Below are 12807 nucleotides of genomic sequence, written 5' to 3'. Positions count from 1 at the left end.
TTTCAATAAACATGTCTTCTCTAGAGAGGGATTTCAAAGAAAGATCATTTATGCATATCATATAAGGGAGAGTGAGGGCATAAGACACCGAGAAGATGAAATGGAAGTTTTCAGTTGCAGAGAAGAAATTTTACACCAAGATGTTTGGACTTCAGTTGACCCACCACCTGGAGCCATTTATCTGTTAAGTCAAGAGGCAGAATGAGGAGACTGGGGGTTCTGAGTCAGCCTCCCCCCTCACCAAATGAGGAAACCCAGAGGAGGCTTTACAGACGGGTTGGGCCCCTCTGCATCTTGGGGCAGCCCGGCTGAGTGGTCTCGCCTTTTGGCTGAATGCCTCCCTTCTGCTGCCTTGACAACTCCTGGAGAAAGGAGAGAAACAGTGTGGGCATCTGTGCTCCTCCCCCCCCCCCCCCCCCAGCCACAGGCCCAGCGCTTCCGCCCTCCGCCCCACTCCCCTACAGTTTACCTGTTGCTGCTGTAAGTTCTGCTTCCTTGGCCTTCCCTTCCAGTCCTGGGCAGGACAGGAACTAGCCTTATTTAAGGGATGTGGGGAGAACTGGGGAGGGGGGGGATGGGCGGGATTTGCTTTTTTCTGTTAAACCAGTGTTGATCCCAAGTCCCCTCTCTTCCCCCACTTCCCAAAAATCTAAACAAAAAACAATAAACTCACCTTCTGAATCAGATTCTGCAAACACACGTTCACCTTTTGAATCTGGGCTAACTGGGGGCCATGAGGCTCTGAGTGTAAATCTGTTAGAAAATTCTAAAGGAGGAGTTGGAGGCTGACAACATGGTGAAAACATGAGGTCCATCTGCCACTCTTTCTGTCACCACAGGCCATACCTCTTCTCCATCTGGGTCTCCTCATCTCAGTAGCCCTCAAGGCAGGTGGAAAAATCCGATACTCTCCACTCCCATCTCTTTACCAATCCAGTTCCTCTATCCCCCTCAAATAGCACAGTACCCCTTTCCTTCCTTATTCTTTTTGGATCCTCCCTGTCTAGTCCTGACCCATTGGAATAGTCCAGGCCACTCCCCCATCTCAATGGGGTGATCCAAACCATGTTCCTCTGAATGGAATGCAGACCGGCCCCCTCCAGTCCCAACAATGAACACCAACCTAACTGCTTGCTGGCATCCAGTCATTACAATGCTGCTTCCAGTTCGTGATCCCTGCCCCTTAACTCTGGCCTTCCCAGGGTGGTGTCAGGCTGTCCACATGTCCCTGCTCCCGCACGCCACACGGCAGCCCCGTACCTCACCAAGAGCCCCTAGGTGCTGCTGTTGTTGCAGTGCCTCCCTCAGACGGCCCTCAAAGCAGGCCTGGCCGCGCTCCAGCAGCTCCAGCCCCTGCCACAGGGCGTCCTGCTCCCTCTCCAGAGCCTGCATCCTCTGCAGCTGGGAAGGCAAGAAGCGGAGGCTGACTTGCTCCACAGCAGGGCTCTGGGCCGTGGCCCCTCGTCTCAACCCTTGGCTGGGTTCACTGGTCACGGAGTGTGAGCCCAGCCTGACCACTGAGCACCTGGAGGGCAGGGGAGGCAGGGGAGAAGACTTATGGGTCCTCAAAATTGAGGGGAAATGTAGGGGCAGATCCAGGGGGTGGGCTTCCCTGGGACCTCTTGCTGGACTAATACTCACCCAGAGGAAGAAGCTCCGGGCCCCTGGGTGCCGGCGGCTTGTCCCCAGTGGCAGCAGCAGAACCGTGTAGGGAGCCCCGCCGCGGGGCGGCCCGCCAGGCCCCTGGCTCCCCATGGCTCCGAGGTGAGAAGGGCGGAGCCACGCCCACTGGCGCCCGGGCTGGCCCCTCCCCTCCCCTCCTGCCCTGTGCGCGTCCTACCTTCTTTTCCAGCCTCCCGGGGCCCTTTCTGCTGTGCCTGTCTGAGGCTGGGGTGTTCCTCCTTAGGGGAAAGACCGTCTCTGTTGGGTTTCTCTGTCTTCCTTCTCATCTGCTTTTGTAGGGTCTGTTGAAAGGGCTGGTCCTCGTGAGGTCCCCCTGGGTGGGACCGAAGGGTCTTCCCTACAGCAGTGTCACTGTGTGTGTGTTTAAGTTGATTTATTTTTAGTGATCTCTACACCCAACGTGAAGCTCGAACCCACGACCCCGAGATCACGAGTCGCGCACTCCCGACTGCGCCAGCCAGGCACCCCATGTCCCTGTGTGTCTAATGAGGCAGGGCAGGCCCCTCTGTGGACTTCTGCTTGGTGTTTCATCTCGTTCTTAGTCTTTTGTTTTGTATTGGCTGGTCTAAAGAAACAATAACTTTCTCTGAAGTAAACTTTATTCCTAATATGAAACAAAATTTCCAGGAAAGCTGAGAGTTCTGGGTCTGAGGAAGGTGAGGAGACAGGTTGAGGTGGAGGAGGGCCAAGGAAGGGCTCTCAAAGGAGGGCAGTGGCAGCAGGCAGCACTTCCTGACTCATGAAAAGGTCCAGGTCCAAGTCGGGATCGTCCAGGTCCAGTTTCAGAAATTTATCTACTAATGTCTGGCAACTGAGGGGAGAGAGGACAGCAGGGTTTATGGCAGAATGGAAAACTGAGTCCCCAGGCAGAGGGAAGAGGCTGTGGCACAGGGAACCCAGGAAAATTTAGGGATTTCAGAAACAAATCATGGGTCTTTGAAGGGCAAAGAGGCTGTCAGGGTCCCTGAAAGGGGAAGAAGAGCTGCAGAACATGCTGGAAAGAACCAGGACACTGGGCCACACACACTCACTTTTCCATTTGCTTCTCCTTTAGCAACTCCTTGACAGGCTTGATAGGTTTCCCACTGCGGATCAAGTCTGAGACCTAGCAACAAGAAGTGGGGGTGGGGTGGGGGTGGGGGAGTTAGGTAAGAGAACTGGAAATAAGGGTCAGAAATCCCATGGACCCAGAAACCCAGGCCCCTGAGAGGAGTAGGGACAACAGTAGGGAGCCCTGATGGAGGTGTCTGACCTTTGGATCTCACCTCCTTGCCACGAGTAAGGAGTTGGTCAGGAAGCCCAGCCCGGGCAGCTGTGTGGGAGGCATGGCTGGCCTTGGCAATACCTTCACACACCTGATAGAAGAAGACTAGGTCGTCTCCATCCTCACAGGTCTCCATGGTCTTAAAAGAGATAGAAGGGGACAGTGTGTCATGAGTCACTCTGCGTCCTGCCCTGAAATCCTTGGCCAATCCCTGTGGGGAGTTAGAAACGGGAAGGATGCCTCTGTTCTAACTGAGGAGGCTGTTCTGGGTTCTGGTAAATGTTCCTCCTAGGGAGCCCCAGAGGGCTAGATTGGTATCCTTACCAAATATTGTACAAGGGGCCCTTGTGGCAGCAGCTGGAGCTGAACAAGACTCAGAAAGTTGGTGGCCACAAAGATGTGAGGGCACGTGGGTCCAAGTGCCAGCCAGTGTCTCAGGACAGCGGCCAGAAGTGCGAGCCCGTCCACCTGCGCACAGGGCAAGGGTGAGGGTACTGAACCACAGGTGCCCCCGTGTGCACCTCTCCACCTGCCCTAGCTGTCCCCATCTTGTGCTTTTCTGTTTCTTTTCTGCCCACATACCCTCTATTCCTCTCCTGAGCCTCCCCACCATTTTCCCCTCCTCAGTTTCTCATCAGCTTGTCTCCTCACCGTGTTGGTTCCCTTTCCAAATTCGTCAATGAGGACCAGAGACTGCTTGGTGGCATTGTTCACTGCTTTCGCCATCTGCTGGGCACCAGGTGGACAAGGGGAGCGTTTCAGTAGTGTTCAAGGCCTGCAACGCACTGACCACAGCTGCTTGTGTGTGTGTCCACCCTCCTGGACTGCAAGTTCATTAATGGCAAGACTCGTGTTTTGTTCACCCTTTCATTGCCAACAGTGCCTCATGCAAAGCAAAGGTTCAGGAAAGGTTCATGGTATTGATTCTCACAGTGTCTGAACTCGGTGCTCCCTGCCCCTAATACAGAAGGCATGCAGGAGACGGAATGGTTTTCTTGTTCTGATCATTTTTCAAGAATAGAGTTCCTTCCGCACTAACACCCTCCCCCAGCCCCACCGCCCTTTGCTCCCTTTGACCTGGTTGAGGTCGATCATGAAGGTAGAGAGGCCCAGGGAGATGGAGTCACAGCTGTGGATTCGGGTAAAGATGGCGTCCACAGCCCCAATTTCGGCTTCCTCTGCTGGCACAAAGCTGCCCACCAGGGCCATGAATGTGATCAAGCCTACCTAAACGTGGAGGAGACAAGGTCTTGGGCCTGGTGGTGTGGGCCGGGGTGGGGGTGAGGCAAGGCTGAGGGGTGAATTATAGATCAAGGTGGGCAGACACAGTCTAATAGGAGAGGATAGCCCCCTCAGCTCTCTTTAGAATCAGGAAAGAGGGCGGGAGAGTGGACAGAGGCACACTTGGGAACAGCACGGCCCTGTTCAGAGGTGGGGAGAGGGTTTCAGGCCACAGAGGGATCCGTTAGAGCACAGCTCTCCCTCAAGTAGAGAGGAGAACATGTGTGCACGATGGCCTTTCCATGACAGGTCGGGTCAGAACACCAGGGAGGAGCTGCAGGGACCTGTGTTTGCAGGCAGGTGGGAGATGGAGACAATGAAGAAGATGCCAGAGGCCCGGTGTGCAGGGACTCTCCTCACCTGTTTGAGGTATATGCTCTTCCCTGAGGAATTGGGTCCAGTGATGACTTTGACCCTCCCTCTGTCCCCACCACATTCTGCAGAGTTGGGCACGAAGGTTCGGGCACAGAGTTCCATCAGAGGATGTCTGCAGTGGGTAGAAAGGTACCTCACATGTGGCCTCTGAATGCAGACGAATGAAGCCACCAGAAGATGGGGCCTTTGGGCCCCTTGTGTCTATGCCTCCACCCCCTTCTGTTCTCACCTGCCATTCTGGATTCTGACCCCAATGAGCTGGGGGGCATAACGGGGCCTTGAGTAGCCATAGTCCCGGGCAGCACTGGCAAGAGCCAGCAGGACGTCCAGGCGGGAGGCAAGGTCCAACACCCGGGTCAAGACAGCGGCCCGTGCCAGCACCTGACACTGCAGCTGGTACATCAACAGGGTCTCCTGGTCTGGGGGTGGGGGAGGGAGGGAGCTGGGCATCAGCTCCATGGGAAAAGGAAGAAGAGACAAAGAAGCCAGGGGACACCTGGAAACAGGCGTGCAGATAGAGTCCGAGACACCCCAAGCTGCCCACCCTTCCAGCCTTTTGCTTCTCCTCACCCCGGATGTCACAGTGCAGGTCCCCCAGCAATGCATCCAGCTCCTTGGTTCGAGCACTACGGTAGTGCAGCTTCTCCTCTGACAGAAACTGGGAACAAGGGCTCAAAGCTGTGGGCTTTGCATTCTTGGTCCCCATCTTCTCTAACACCACGTCTGGCCCCACGCCGACTTTTTTTTTTCTTTTAAAAAACTTTTATTTAAAAATAGAACAGATGCAGAGGGTGCCTGGGTGGCTCAGTTGGTTAAGTGTCTGCCTTCGGCTCAGGTCATGATCCCAGGGTCCTGGAATGGACCCCCGCATCGGGCTCCCTGCTCCGTGGGAAGCCTGCTTCTCCCTCTCCCACTCCCCCTGCTTGTGTTCCTGCTCTCGCTCTCTGTCTCTTTTAAATAAATAAATAAAATCTTAAAAAAAAAAAAAAAAGCTAAAATTTTGTCAGCTACCCCAGAGAGCCATCCTAATCACAATCCTCTCCAACTCCTCAAAAGTAACCTCTATTCTGACCTCTTTGGGAATCAATTCCTTATTTTCTTTATAAGTTTATCATTCAAATATTCATTCTTTTTTTTCTTTTTAAAGAGAGAGAGGGAGTGTGGATTGGGGGGAAGGGGCAGAGAGAGAGAGGGAGAGAGAATCTTAAGCAGGTTCCATGCTCAGCATGGAATCCGAGGTGGGGCTCGATCTCACAACCCTGAGATCATGACCTGAGCTGAAACTAAGAGTTGGACGCTTTGGGGCACCTGGGTGGCTCAGTCGTTAAGCGGCTGCCTTAGGTTCAGGTCATGATCCCAGGGTCCTGGGATCGAGCCCCACATCGGGCTCCCTGCTCCGCAGGAGGCCTGCTCTCCCTCTCCCACTCTGGCTGCTTGTGTTCCTGCTCTCGCTGTGTCTCTCTCCGTCAAATAAATAAATAAAATCTTAAAAAAAAAAAAAAAGAGTTGGACGCTTAACTGACTGAGCCACTCAGGTGCCCCCCACCGCCAAATATTCATTTTTTTTTGCTCCCCTCCAAATAAAATAAAAAATTTATTTTCTATTTTTACAGGAACACAGAGAGAAAAACACTAGGGAAGCATGAATACATGGCCAACTGGCTTCCAGGAAGTTTCCACCATGGCAGGGCAGATGAGAGGAGAAGCCAGGACATTTCTCCCTCTGCCTTAGGAGTTTCTCCTATTTGGCTGAATCCTCTCTAGGGTTCTAGCTCCCACTGTTTCAAGGTCTAAGGCTCTGCTGGCCCACTTCTTCCCGTTGTCTCTTCAGCCTCGGGGGTGGAAGCAGCTTTCTGTTGACATGGACATCTGCGTTGTCCCAGCTTTTGAGTTTCTCTTTCAGTTCTCCCATTAACTGTACAACCAATTCCCTGTATTAAATTCCTTCCATTAGAAATAGCTGGAATGGCATTTGTTTCTCCTTACTGGATACTGGCGGATGGAGAGCTGAAAAGAGTTTAAGACGAGGCCTTGTGGAAGGCCACACCACAAGTACTAGAGTATTTGGGGTTCAGCTGCCTTCAAAACTTAAAGCCCTCCCTTTAGAACATGGTGTTCCTTGGTGAGTATCCAATGTTTACAATTTAATTCTTAAATTAGTGACAAAATAACAATTAAAAACAATCTCAAACATCTTTGTTTTTTTAAGTCCATGGATCCTTTTGGCAAGGTCTGATTTGTTCATGAAATTCTTACCAATGTGGGGCTCTTTCCTAGGATACGGGCTGAATTTTCCTCAGTGAATCCTTTGGAGTATTCCTTCTTACCTCCTCTGAAGTCGTTGTTTCTTTGATACTTGTGCTGAAGCTGAACAGGCTTGTTGAAAGGAACAAAGCCCTTTGAACAAAGGAGCAGGGTGAGGACGAATGAGCCCCGATTAACCACCCCTGGATACGGCACATGTGAAACTGGGCCCCGGCATTCTGTACTTGAATTGCAGAAATGCAACTAGGTCTTCATGTTGGTGGTGGAGAACCGCCAAATATTCATTCTTAAAGACTAGTTTAGTTATGCCTTCCGCTGATGATTTCTATAACTCTTTTTTTAATTCCAGTATCATTAGCATACAGTGTTATATTAGTTTCAGGTGTACATTACTCAACAATTCTGCACATTACTCTGTGCTGGTCAAAATGAGTGGACTCTTAATCCCCTCCACCTGTTTCACCCATGCCCCCACCCACCTCCCCTCTGGTAACCATCAGTTTGTTCTCTATAGTTATGGGTCTGTTTTTTGGTTTGTCTCTTTTTCTCTTTGTCCATTTGTTTTGTTTCTTAAATTCCACATACGAGTGAAATCATATGGAACTTGTCTTCCTCTGACTGGCTTATTATACTTAGCATAATACTCCATGCCACTGCAAATGGTAAGATTTTGTCCTTTTTTATTGCTGAGTAATATCCCACTGTATGTAATACCACACCCATTCATCTATCAGTGGACACTTGGGCTGCTTCCACAGCGTGGCTATTGCAGACAATGCTGCTATAAAATAGAGGTGCATGTATCCCTTTGAATTACTGTTTTTGTATTCTCTGGGTATATTTGGGTAAATACTCTGTAGTGCGATTCCTGGATCATTGGGTGGTTCTATTTTTAATTTTTTGAAGAACTTCCATACAGTGGCTGCACCAGTTTGCATCCCCACCAACAGTGCATGAGGGTTCCTTTTTCTCCACATCCTCACCAACACTTGTTGTGTCTTGAGTTTTTGATTTTTTAATTTTAGCCATTCTAACAGGTATGAGGTGATATCTCATTGTGGTTTTTGTTTTTTTTTTAAGATTTATTTATTTGAGAGGGAGGGGGGGAGGGGCAGCAGGAGAGGGAGAGAAGCAGACTCTGTGCTGAGTGCAGAGCCCAATGCAGGGCTCGATCTCATGACCCTGAGATCATGATCAGAGTCAAAATCAAGAGTTGGCACACCTAACCGACTGAGCTACCCAGGCGCCCCTCATTGTGGTCTTGATTTGCATTTCCCTGATGATCAGTGATGTTGAGCATCTTTTCATGTGTCTTTTGGCCATCTGGATGTGTCTTCTTTGGACAAATGTCTGAACATGTCTTCTGCCTATTTTTTAATTAGATTATTTGTTTTTTTGGTGTTGAGTTATGTACATTTCTTTTTATTTATTTAAATAATTTCTACACCCAAAGTGGAGCTCGAAGTCACAACCCTGAGATCAAGAGTCTCATGCCAAACTGCCCTTAAGTTCTTTATATATTGCATACCTCTATTGGGTATGTCATTTGCAAATATCTTCTGCCATTCAGTAGGTTGTCTTTTATCGGTTGTTTCCTTTGCAGTGCAGAAGCTTTTTATTTTGATGTAGTCCCAGTAGTTTAAAGATTATTTATATATATATATATATATTTATTTATTTATTTATTTATTTTAGAGAGAGAGCATGAGTGGGGGGAGGAGCAGAGGGGAAGGGAGAGGAACGAGCCAACTCTGTGCTAAGCGAGGAGCCCAGCGCAGGGCTTGATCTCACGGCCCTGAGATCATGACCTAAGCCAAAACCAGGACTCAGACGCTTAACAGACTGAGCCACCCAGGCGCCCCTATGTAGTCCCAATAGTTTATTTTTGCTTTTGTTTTCCTTGCCTCAATAGACATACCTAGAAAAATGTTGCTGTGCCCAGTGTCAGAGAAATTACGGCCTGTGTTCTCTTCTAGGATTTTTATGGTTTCAGGCCTCACATTGAGGTCTTTAATTGATTTTGAATTCATTTTTGTATATGGTGTTAGAAGATGGTCCAGGGGCGCCTGGGTGGCTCAGTCGTTAAGCGTCTGCCTTCGGCTCAGGTCATGGTCCCAGGGTCCTGGGATTGAGCCCCGCATCAGACTCCCTGCTCCGCGGGAAGCCTGCTTCTCCCTCTCCCACTCCCCCTGCTTGTGTTTCCTCTCTCGCTGTGTCTCTCTCTGTCAAATAAATAAATAAAATCTTAAAAAAAAAAAAAAAAAAGAAGATGGTCCAGTTTCATTCTTATTATACGTTGCCGTCCAGTTTTCCCAACACCATCTGTTGAAGAGACTGCCTTTTCCCCATTGCATATTCTTTCCTGCTTTGTCAAAGATTAATTGATCAGAGGTGCCTTATTTTATTTATTTATCTGATTGAGAGAGAGCAAGAGCCAGGAAGGGTGGGGGAGGGAGGAGAGGGGCAGAGGACAAGGGAGAAGCAGACCCCCCACTGAGCAGGGAGCCCAACATGTGGCTCAATCCTAGGACCCTGAGATCATGACCTGAGACAAAGGCAGATGCTTAACTGGCTGAGCCACCCAGGCGCCCCAATAAATAAAATCTTGAAAAAAAAGATTAATTGACCATATAATCATGAGTTTATTTCTGGGCTTTCTGTTCTGTTCCATTGATCTGTGTCTATTTTTGTGCTAACATCATACTGTTTTGATTACTACAACTTTGTGATACAACTTTAACTCTGGAATTGTGATACCTCCAGTTTTTTTTTTTCCAAGATTGCTTTGGCTATTTGGGGTCTTTTATGTTCCATACCAATTTTAGGATAATTTGTGAAAAATGCTGTTGTTATTCTGATGGGGATTGCATTAAATCTGTAGATTGCTTTGGGTAGTATAGGCATTTGAACAATATTTGTTCTTCCAACCCAGAGCATGGAATGCCTTTCCATTTCTTTGTGTCATCTTCAATTTCTTTCATCAAGGTTTTATAGTTTTCAGAGTACAGATGTTTCATCTCTTTCCCACCCTGACTTCTTTCCCTTTTATCTCAGAGCTGGTAAGGATCAAAGTAGAACTATAGAAGAGACAACCCATATTGGGAAGTACTGATAGGGTAAGGCCCTCCCTCAGCTATTGACTTATTTCTCTTATCACCCCCTACAGAGGTCAAGGGTCTTACCATGAAGTCCAGTCCTTCAATCTCAAAGTCACTGGCCTCTGCCATGGAAGGCAGGCGGGGAATAGAGAGAAGGAAGCCAATCTGAGGAGAGTAAAGAGATAAAACAGGGAGTAAAGTACCAAGTACTGGGCACCTTATCTCCCTGGAGGACACCAGAGTTCTGCATTCCTGCAGTGCTTCCCTCAGGGGCTTAAAGCTACCACAGGGTGTTCATATTCTTTAGGCTTCTCCAGGAGTTTTCTTATCTAGCAGTGTGTCCTTCAAGAGCTTAATATCTCCCATAAAAGATCTCTGGGGGTTACACCCACCCTCCTGCCCTCACCAAAGGGATGTAGATGACACTGCATGAAGGAATACGGGAGTCCAGATTCTCTAGCTCCTTCCGGGCGACCTCAGTGAGGAAACTGGGAAGTCCCATCAGCCTTCGTTTTTCTAGGAGGGTGGAAGACATGTGGGTATCAAAAGTAAGGTTCCTGCCATGTTGGCCCCAGTTATCCCCGGTTGTAGTGGCCACCTACTGATGATGGTACCCCGTCACTGGGTGGGCTCGTGTTTCAGGGCTCAATGGCCCAACTGCACACCCAACACTCACTCTCATCAATGTCAGGATCTATGTTGGGGAGGACTGTGAAGCGATTTTCAGCAAGACTGCCCTCAAAGTCCACCTGAGGAGATAAAAAGTCTAGTTGTTCATCACCCAGAACCGTCCCCAGTCCTGTTCCTCACCTCTCCTTGGGCCCCTATTCTCCCTCATTTCCTGTTTTGACTCTAACCCTCCAAGCATGTCTCTGATGTTCTGCCACCTCCTCTCACCATCCCATTCTTTGGTCACCCAACTGACCTTGATGTCTCCCATCTTCAACACCACATTCCCCAGAGCCCGGTCTTTCTCCATCCTCCAATCCCACCTCTCTCCCCTAGGTCCCCAGGGGCTCTGCCTCTTTCTTCCACTCACCACCTTCCCAATGAGGCTGGCGATATGGTGCAGGTCGTCAGAGAACTCTTGGGCAATGTCCTGAAAGAGCTGGATGGACTGGGGCAGGGAGCGGCAGGCATCCCTCAGACCCAGGGCACTGTACACAGTCTGTAGCAGAAATGGACAGAAGGCGGGCTGAGGCGAGGGGACAGGGAAGGACAGGGGAGAAAACACAGTAAGAAAGAGGATCTCAAAGGCAAAGAAGAAACAGTAAGTGAGGAAATGGCATCTGTAAAACTCTGTGTCAGGCACTCCACTCAACAGTGAGGCCACAAAGAACTAAAATGTGGCCCCTGTCCCAGATGAGCTCATGGTCTAGTGAGAAAGACAGAAACAGACCCAGAAAATTTAAAAATAAAATGGTAGGTGCTTTAATAGAGGAAAGGATTTCATATTGAGGAAGGTTAGCATACAAGGATTTATTTCTTAGCTCTGTCCATGGTGAGAAGTGACAGATACCCCAGTAGTAATAACCACGTCTAGTGTCCAGATCCGGTTTCTAATACTGTTTTCCAAAGAAGGTAACCAGGACTCCTTGGAGAAATGGTTGATTCCAGGGCTGGGGCAAGGAAAATATAAGATGAGCCTGGAGCATCTTGTAGCGGTAGAAACTTATGAAGTGTTCAAAAATGGACTGGGGGCCATGTCAGAAGGGCATTATCAAAAGCCTATCTGAATTTGAAAAGCCAATCTGAAGGCCAAATGGGCATATTAAAAGCCAATCTGAAAAGAACTCTCAAAGATCTAAACTAGAAAAATGTGAGCAAAAATAAACAGCATTGAATTATAACTCATAAAATATTTATGAGATAATTGGCCTATGATTATGTAACATGCTAACATTTTTTTATAAAATGTTAACATTAATGGAAGCTGAGTGAAAAGGTATATGAGAACACCCTGTACAATTTTTGTGGCTTTTCTTTACATCTTAAATTATTTTTTAAAAAAGAAATTAAAAACAACAGAAGGATAAATCTTAAACATTTTTTAAAGAAAATGTTAAAGGTAGAAAGGGGGAAAAGATAGAAACCAGAATTAGTTGCCTATACCTTGTTTGGGAGGTTACATTTTGGAACTGCGTAAATATTTTACATAATTATAAAAGTAAATTAAATCTTAAAAAACCAGGGGCGCCTGGGTGGCTCAGTTGGTTAAGTGACTGCCTTTGGCTCAGGTCATGATCCCAGGGTCCTGGGATTGAGCCCCACATCGGGATCCCTGCTCAGTGGGGAGCCGGCTTCTCCCTCTGCCTGTTCTAACTGCTCCGCCTACCGCTCCCCCTGCTTGGGCTCTCCCTCTCTCTGACAAATAAAATAAATAAAATCTTTAACAAAAAATTAAAAACCAATTCCTAAAAATCAAAAATAGAATGAAACAAATGAACACAAATGTATATTCAGTTAGTGACATAACCACACAGAGAGGAACTATTCCAAGTGACTAAAACACAGTCATTTGGCTGTATCCTTAGTAGGGACAAAAAGAACTTCCCTTCTTCCCCCGAAAAAATCTTATTTTCAGCAATAATATCATTGGTAGTAGTGCTGGTATTGCTATACTAAGATTGTTGTGGATGTAATGTAAGAAAAGAAAATGAGTGATATTCTAATCTTATCATTCCTAGTGTTACTGAGAACCAGAATTTCCACTATAGAAGAAGGAAGGTTGAAGAGAATAGTATAGGAATATACAAGGTAAGAACCCTGTGCTTCTGAATTTAAATTGCTGGTATCAGTACCAATTTGTCATGTATTTTACTTTTTAAAAATTCTAGATAT

The 12807-nt window shown here is 48.0% G+C and overlaps 2 protein-coding genes across 13 annotated transcripts in view; both read right to left on the bottom strand.

The window, feature by feature from the left end:
• Positions 1–31: 31 nt before the first annotated feature.
• On the bottom strand, positions 32–1880 carry SAPCD1 (suppressor APC domain containing 1). 7 transcript variants are annotated; one of them, XM_031033687.2, is made up of 6 exons: positions 1642–1880; positions 1261–1401; positions 674–766; positions 470–559; positions 271–362; positions 32–181 (listed from the first exon to the last, which is right to left on the bottom strand). In XM_031033687.2, the coding sequence occupies exons 1-6, from the start codon at positions 1753–1755 to the stop codon at positions 178–180; spliced, it is 534 nt and encodes a 177-aa protein (XP_030889547.1). In that variant the 5' UTR covers positions 1756–1880; the 3' UTR covers positions 32–177. The 7 variants fall into 7 exon arrangements, with proteins under 7 accessions (XP_030889547.1, XP_081684028.1, XP_030889546.1 ...); XM_081827902.1 differs by having other exon boundaries at positions 275–362; XM_031033686.2 differs by having other exon boundaries at positions 323–362.
• Positions 1881–2141: 261 nt separating this feature from the next.
• The window catches only part of MSH5 (mutS homolog 5), a 23544-nt gene continuing 12878 nt past the window's right edge, over positions 2142–12807 (bottom strand). For 3 of the 6 annotated variants that reach the window (XM_081827900.1, XM_081827896.1, XM_081827895.1), the window contains 13 exons: positions 11006–11161; positions 10643–10715; positions 10373–10482; positions 10051–10131; positions 5174–5261; positions 4833–5022; positions 4589–4715; positions 4025–4174; positions 3599–3673; positions 3272–3415; positions 2949–3086; positions 2715–2788; positions 2142–2494 (listed from right to left, as the gene is read on the bottom strand). In XM_081827900.1, coding sequence (XP_081684026.1) covers positions 2383–2494; positions 2715–2788; positions 2949–3086; positions 3272–3415; positions 3599–3673; positions 4025–4174; positions 4589–4715; positions 4833–5022; positions 5174–5261; positions 10051–10131; positions 10373–10482; positions 10643–10715; positions 11006–11161 — 1518 coding nt within the window. In that variant the 3' untranslated portion in view covers positions 2142–2382. The remainder of the gene's footprint in view (positions 2495–2714; positions 2789–2948; positions 3087–3271; positions 3416–3598; positions 3674–4024; positions 4175–4588; positions 4716–4832; positions 5023–5173; positions 5262–10050; positions 10132–10372; positions 10483–10642; positions 10716–11005; positions 11162–12807) is intronic. The other 3 variants (XM_081827894.1, XM_081827898.1, XM_081827897.1) reach the window with 1 other exon arrangement.

This window comes from Leptonychotes weddellii, chromosome 8, assembly GCF_054177405.1.
Source record: "Leptonychotes weddellii isolate Sample4059 chromosome 8, ASM5417740v2, whole genome shotgun sequence".
Lineage (NCBI taxonomy): Eukaryota > Metazoa > Chordata > Mammalia > Carnivora > Phocidae > Leptonychotes > Leptonychotes weddellii.
Note: the sequence above shows the minus strand (reverse complement) of the source record. Positions and strands in the feature narration are given on the sequence as shown.

Coding starts and splice junctions, on each gene's coding strand:
- SAPCD1 (XM_081827902.1), bottom strand. CDS start 1,755: ATGGGGAGCCAGGGGCCTGGCGGGCCGCCCCGCGGCGGGGCTCCCTAC. Junction 560..673: donor TGCAGAATCTGATTCAGAAG/GTGAGTTTATTG, acceptor CCCCCTCCCCAG/TTCTCCCCACATCCCTTAAA. Junction 363..469: donor AGAACTTACAGCAGCAACAG/GTAAACTGTAGG, acceptor TCCTTTCTCCAG/GAGTTGTCAAGGCAGCAGAA.